This window comes from Gymnoscopelus braueri (genome assembly GCF_963280865.1).
Source record: "Gymnoscopelus braueri genome assembly, chromosome: 17".
NCBI classification, from domain to species: domain Eukaryota; kingdom Metazoa; phylum Chordata; class Actinopteri; order Myctophiformes; family Myctophidae; genus Gymnoscopelus; species Gymnoscopelus braueri.
Genome location: NC_137617.1, coordinates 49,000,737 through 49,008,473, shown reverse-complemented (window position 1 = coordinate 49,008,473; position 7,737 = coordinate 49,000,737). Strand labels below are relative to the sequence as shown.

The 7,737-nt window shown below is 41.7% G+C and overlaps 1 protein-coding gene across 1 annotated transcript in view; it reads left to right on the top strand.

Annotated features, from left to right (window-relative positions):
• arhgap27 (Rho GTPase activating protein 27) overlaps positions 1-7,737 on the top strand; it is an 83,632-nt gene that overhangs the window by 39,681 nt on the left and 36,214 nt on the right. The window contains exons 5-6 of the mRNA XM_080455891.1: positions 808-1,265; positions 2,845-3,046. Coding sequence (XP_080312017.1) covers positions 808-1,265; positions 2,845-3,046 — 660 coding nt within the window. The remainder of the gene's footprint in view (positions 1-807; positions 1,266-2,844; positions 3,047-7,737) is intronic.

Here is a 7,737-nt window from a genome sequence, read left to right as displayed (position 1 = left end):
GCTTTTGTGAGCCCCCCAGACCGTTTTTAAGTTGCTTGATTCAGTATTTAGATATTTGATATTCATTTTATCAGACACGCCCCCTTCCTATACAAACCCATTATAACTTCAAACTCAATTTTTAACCCGTTAGATTCATCAAAAACACCCGTCCTTGGTTCTGCTGACTCACCCTGCCCTCCTAATACGTGAGGGGCCGTGTTTTTTCGATTACTTTTTTCATTTATTTTATAAATTTTTTTTATTGTATTTAATTTTTTTCATTTTCAAAATTTTTTTTTAAAAATAAATGAAAAAAGTAATCGAAAAAACACGGCCCCCTCGCGTATTAGGAGGGCAGGATGAGTCACCAGAACCAAGGACGGGTGTTTTTGATGAATCTAACGGGTTAAAATGGAGTTTGAAGTTATAATGGGTTTGTATAGGAAGGGGGCGTGTCTGATAAAATGAATATCAAATATTTAAATACTGAATCAAGCAACTTAAAAACCATCTGGGGGGCTCACAAAAGCCTGAGTAGACGATAAAATGACCAAAAGTTTTTTTGAAAGTGAAATATCCCTTTAAATCACCCAATCTTGGGTTTTGAAAACGCGTCGCTTCACGCCACGTTTGGAGCTTTGTGGATCTGATACTTTTAATGCTTGTGTGTGTGACGCCAAGTAAGATGTTAATTTACCATAAAAAAAAAACTGCGGTTTCTGCCCGACAACAACAATATAGTTGTTATAATTCTAACGATTTAGTTTTTTCTCTCATTCCCTCTGTGTGTGTCCATGGTCCTCTGTGTGTGTGTCCATGGTCCAGGTGGAGGATGACGTGTACGCCAACGTAGCAGACCTCCGCCAGCGCCTCTCAGAGACCCACGACTACCCCGACCCGGACCCCCACCCTTACCCGGACCACCACCACGAGACCCCTTACCTTTACCCCCCCCCGGGCCCCGCAGAGGAGGAGCAGGAGGAGCAGGAGGACGAGGAGGACGACGGCCAACAATGGGAGGTTCACACTGACCAGGAGAGCGGGCAGGACTACTACTACCACCCGGCCACGGGACGGACCACCTGGGACAAGCCCTGTTTTGTGGGACAGTCCCCCCCCTCCCCCTCCATGGACCCTGGGGTCTCCTCCTCCTTCCTTTCAGAGGAGACCACCACCACCTCCTCCTTCTCCCCCCAAACTCTGTCCCCTCAGACCCCCTCCCCCTCCACCGCCTCGCCTCCGCCCCCTGCAGGCGGCGGCTGGAACACGTCGACGTCCGATTGGTAGGGCTGTGTGTGTCACCATTATGACGTTATCTGTGTGACAATTAGGCCTGTCCCCGACTCAGGATTTGTATAGTCCAATCTGATTGGCGACTAATTGCCAATAGTCGACTGGCAGTCGACTAAGGACACCCCCCCCCCCCAAAAAAAAATTATGCAATAGAGGAACATTCCATTTGGGCTGTAGGGGTGCTAGTGTCTGATTTAACATATACTATTGGTTTCTCCCAATAAATCATGAATATCCTATTTTTGGCAAACTATTAAAAACTAGGCCAATCTCTCAGTCGAATAATTATTTAATTTTTTTAATAATTCGACTAAGAGATTGGCAGTCGACTCAGACACCCCTGGACTAATTAGTCGAATAGTCGACTAATTAGTCGACTATTCGACTAATTAGTCGACTATTCGACTAATTAGTCGACTATTCGACTACCAGAGGTCAGGCCTAGTGACAATTAATCGTCATGTAGACGATTAGTTGTCACACAAATAATTGCGATTAACGGTTTTTTATTGTGTTTTCCTTTTTTGTCTTGGAAACACTGGAATCTATGAATAAAAAGTGTTTTTTTTATATGTATTTTTGGGCTTTTTATGGTTTTTATTATTGATAGGACAGGAAATGGGGAGTGACACGCAGCAAATGCTGTCGGGGTCGGGACTCGAACCCTGCAACGCGCTGTCAGGCTACATTGTAGCTTAGGTGCCCGGACCGTTACACCAGCGGTCCGGGCCCAAAATTGACATTTCTGTTTGGCTTTTTTAGGCTTTGAAGTTGCACAGGTGCAGAGATGACAAATAATCTAAAAATAAAAAATATAAAAAAATAAGTGACTGACATATTACCCCCCAAAAAATCTACTTTCAAAAAAAGAATTAATAGTGAAAATAGCCGATCTACAAGCTCACAACGCGACGCGTTGTGAGCTTGTAGATCTGCTATTTCCACTCATTTTGAAAATGTTATATGAACATTTTTCAACACGGAAACGAATATGCAAAAATGTGTGCGATTATGTAATAATTGTGATGTAATAATTAATTCTTATTGTAATAACTGTGACCACAGGTCTAGGGACTGATGATGTCATAACTGTGACCACAGGTCTAGGGACTGATGATGTCATAACTGTGACCACAGGTCTAGGGACTGATGATGTCATAACTGTGACCACAGGTCTAGGGACTGATGATGTCATAACTGTGACCACAGGTCTAGGGACTGATGATGTCATAACTGTGACCTCAGGTCTAGGGACTGATGATGTCATAACTGTGACCACAGGTCTAGGGACTGATGATGTCATAACTGTGACCTCAGGTCTAGGGACTGATGATGTCATAACTGTGACCACAGGTCTAGGGACTGATGATGTCATAACTGTGACCACAGGTCTAGGGACTGATGATGTCATAACTGTGACCTCAGGTCTAGGGACTGATGATGTCATAACTGTGACCACATGTCTAGGGACTGATGATGTCATAACTGTGACCACAGGTCTAGGGACTGATGATGTCATAACTGTGACCACAGGTCTAGGGACTGATGATGTCATAACTGTGACCACAGGTCTAGGGACTGGGAGCAGCTGGTGGACGAGAGCAGCGGACGGCCGTACTTCTACAACGCCATGTCCGGAGAGACGTCCTGGGAGCCGCCAGAGGTGGCGCCGGTGTGCCCCTACCCCCCGCTGACCACGGAGGCCCCGACAGGAGCAGGAGGAGGAGGAGGAGGAAGAGGAGGACGCAGGGCGTCGGAACAGGACGGGCCGGTAAGGGAAAATACTAAATCAATCAATAATACTTTGGAAGGGAATGTGTTAATTTAACAAAACAATCGATTATTAATTAAGCCCTAGTTTGGGCATGTCGTTAGCCTCTTAGCATCGTTGCCTAATTCATATTTTTAAGGTTTAGGAAAGAAGAAATGAAAAAAATCACTATCTGCCTAAGTCGTCATCTAGGTCAGTGGTTCTCAACCAGTGGTCCGGGGACCACCAGTGGTCCTAGAGGGGGTTCCAGGTGGTCCCCAGCTAAACGATGGAGAGTTGGTAACCAAATGGACCCTTATAGATCTTTAACTCTTGAGAGAGTAAAATGAAACCAAATGGACCCTTATAGATCTTTAACTCTCAAGAGTGAAATTATTGTTAAATATCAGCATTACTTAATTATAAGAAGTCTTACACAAGTAGAAGAATGTAGAAGAATTGTTATTTTGACCTGTTATCTCTCCTATGGAACCAACATCAATACAGCATGGATGGAATTGAGGACAAAATCTTATCCAACGACAACAAAATACTCTAAGTCTTGGGTCTGAGAGTCTAAATCTCATCAAACGGTGGTTCCGTGGCTCAAATGGCCGATAAATAATGGACCTTGATATGAAAAGGGTTGAAAACCACTGATCTAGGTGACTTAGGCAATCATGAGGAAAAAAATTATTTTGCCGAAGTCATGTTTATCTGCCTTTATTTATATCTGCCTAACTCTACTCTCCTAACACTGCTGAGTCATCCTGCCTTATAGCCCATGTTCTCAGCCTATCAGAATGCTTGTTACCTTCAAAAATCATTTCTGCAGTGTAACAAGCATTATGATTGGCTGAGGACATGAGTCAATAAGGCACATTGAAGCAGCGGTGTTAGGAGAGTAGAGTTAGGCAGAAATGTCAATTTGACCCAAACAATGACTTAGGCAATGATGCTATGAGGCTAACAATGTCATTTTTGGCAAACCAAAATAATTGAGAAAATAGTTAATCTACAAGCTTATAGCGTGTCCCATCATGGCGCATTGTGAGCTTGTAGATCTGCTATTTTCACTATTCCTGCACAACGCAGTTATGCGACAACGTAATGCTTAAAGGGCAAGACCACTTTGGTAGAGGTTTGGGTTGTGCAGTTCCCTCGCCATGATGTAACTCCAAATCTGGACAAGACATCAAAACTAATTGCTCCATTGATTAGAAAATGATAATTCAAAATATGCTCCTCATTGACTTACATTGTACGGTGAAACGGCTCTCAAAGTCACTCTTTTAGCACGTAAACGAACACAAACAAAGTTGATTCAGACCATATAGAACATCACCAAGACGTCACAACGTTTCTGTGGTGATTAATCGAGAAAGTAATCAATTGAGTATAATGGCTAAGAAATGGAGTCTGAGTCCTGTAATAGTTATAGGACTTTAGATTTCTTTGGCTATTAAAAAAATAGCAGATCTACAAGCTCATAGGTGCCGCGCTATGAGCTTGTAGATCTGCTGTTTTTGAAAAATCTTGAACATTTTTGCAAATCTTTGAATATTATAGATTTTTTCAAGCGAACATCTTTAACTCAAATCTTTGCTTCTGGGGGTCCCTGGAACAACATATTTTGAGATGGGGGTCCATGGCCAAGTATATATAATTGTGGGGGTCCTCGACATGAAAGAAGTTTGAGAACCACTGATATTATAGCAACATATGTTAGAAGACATTTGTAGAATCCCCCAGAAGCAAAGATTTGAGTTAAAAATGTTCACTATAAAAAAAATATATATATTCAAAGATTTGCACAAATTGTCCCGATTTTAAAAAAAAAATGCAGATCTACAAGCTCATGTGCCGCGCTATGAGCTTGTAGATCTGCTATTCCTTTGAAAAGCCAATGAAATGTGAACATGACACACTGGCTGCTCCACTTCTCTTGGCCTCTCTGTGTCTTCTGTTTTAGCCTCACCCCCCGCGGGACGGCTGTAAATACACTGTGTGCTTTTAATGGAATTAAAATCCTCCTCCCTGCACCTACATAGAGCCAGAGAAACACACTGCAGCTCACATTACTAGTGCTGGCAAATGTACTTTATAATATTACTCATATTACTGCTGCCAAATGTACTTTATAATATTACTCATATTACTGCTGCCAAATGTACTTTATAATATTACTCACATTACTAGTGCTGGCAAATGTACTTTATAATATTACTCATATTACTGCTGCCAAATGTACTTTGTATCGGCCAGTGTCAGGGTTTAACTGAAGTATTTGTACCAGTGTGTGTGACCTGCTGATTCATTTTTCTATCGATGTGTCACCCCAATATTTCTTATTTTTTGTTTTGCATTCAAGCCAATAATTTGATGACCGGCGGTTCCGGCAGTTCCGGTAGGAGACACAAAGGAGACACTTTGTGTCTCCTACTGCTGCCGGACATCAAATTATTGTGTGTGTGTGTGTGTGCGTGTGTGTGTGCGTGTGTGCGTGTGCGTGTGCGTGTGTGCGTGCGTGTGTGCGTGTGTGCGTGTGTGCGTGTGTGTGTGTGTGTGTGTGTGTGTGTGTGTGTGTGTGAGAGAGAACTGGACCAATCACGGCCTCAAACTTTTAGTAGGCCATGGAAGGCAATCTTTCAAGAAATCAGCCTCATGGTAGCGCTGTACCAACCCACTGTACTTTATTTTGCCTGTCACTCTAGAACCCTATAGGTCGCACAATCAACGATTAGTGGATTATGACCACCACCATGTAGGGCAGGGGTCTTCAACAGGGGGTCCGGGACCCCTAGGGGGTCCTCAGAGTTATTACAGGGGGTCCGCCAAATCGTTGTGTGACATGATTTCTTTTTTTACCTCAACCACTTGAACTCTAGCATCCCTTTTTCTGAGGAGAACTTTAGCCAAAAATAGCAGATCTACAAGCTCACAGCTGCGAGGCGTTGTGAGCTTGTAGATCTGCTATTTTTGGCAAAGAGGTATAGGTGTAGAGAGGAAAAAAGAGCAGACCAAGTAAACCAAAAAAAAGTTTAATCTGAAACACAATTTTATACAATATAGAGGGGGTCCATGCTTCATCTCTCTCTCAGCTAGGGGGTCCTTGGCCTGAAAAGGTTGAAGACCCCTGATGTAGGGGAGTTTTCCACCATTTAGCATTTTCTTCAAAACTATTTTTTTTGTATACTACTCCTGCAGATTTCGTAGACCACACAGTGTGGTGGAGATCTGCCCTCCGCTGAGCGCCCCTTTTACAGTCGCTAATCTGTACATTTCTGACGACCAGAAAATATCTTCAAAATGTACTTCTATTTTTGAGAACTGACATATGTAGATATTTCTTAACACTGTCATTATTCAACCTCAAGCTCTTTAACTTAAATCTTTGCTTCTGAGGGGTCCCTGGAACAACATATTTAACAGATGGGGGTCGGCGGCCAAATGCATATAATTGTGGGGGTCCTTGACATGAAGAAAGTTTGAGAACCACTGATGTTATAGCAACATAAATAAAAAATAAATGTAGATTTAGAAGATTTTTGTAGAATCCCCAGAATCGAAGAGTTGAGTTAAAAAATACAATTTGAGTTTAAAAAATATTTATTTCAAAGATTTGGAAACATTTTCACAATAAAAAAAAAAAAGCAGATCTACAAGCTCATAACGCGGCACTCGGTGCAGCGCTATGAGCTTGTAGATCTGCTATTTTTTTAATAGCCAAAGAAATCTGAAAATGACACAGATGTGTTCCCGGTCTTACAGAGATAGTCACCACATGGAGACTTGAATATATAGATATGTTTTGTCCCCTATCCCTTTTTAACCCATTAAGACCTGAGGCGATTCTTTAAAAAAATCTAAATCCTAACCGTTTTTGGAAAAAAATCTAAACTTTTTTTTTTCAAGAATTTTCAAAAATAGCAGATCTACAAGTTCATAGCGCGGCACTCGGTGCCGCGCTATGAACTTGTATATCTGCTATTTTTAAATAGCCAAAGAAACCTAAAGTGACACAGATGCGTTCCAGGTATTAATGGGTTAATGGGTTAATATACATATGAGTAATGTAAAAAAGACATGCGGGTGCCACTCAAACGTCCCTCAGTCCCTCCGTCCCATACGGGTCAGGTTCTGTGGGTCAGGCTCTATTCTCAGCATGTCCCCAGAGCTCTACAACAACTTAAGAAGCTTGTCCTCATTCTGAACTAGTTAGAAATAATAAACTAATGATACTGAATAATACTATTTCACAAATCTCTCGATAGGATTTAGTCACATTTAAACATTATTGTGTGTGCGTGTGCATGTGCGTGTGTGCATGCACGTGCGTGTGTACACACTTAAAGGTACAGTAGGGTAAGTGATTATCTTTGGTTAAAATAAATGTTAAATAGCTCTATATTGTGATAGTAATCATTGCTATGGAGTGTTTGTTCAGTAACATGAGTCTCCATGTCTCTCCAGCTCTTTAATAAACAGAAAATGCATTTTCAGTTCAGGGATACCAATTTTATCCGATCAGGATAGAGAACTCAGTCAGGATAGAGATTAAACAAGTGAAATTGGAAGTGATGACACAGAGAAATGAGCAGACAAAAATGGAACTGGATCACTATAAGAATGATGCTGCTAAAATGTACTCTCTCCTGATTGGCTGACATTTTAAATGTATGTTCTGTTTATCAAAGAGCTGGAGAGACATG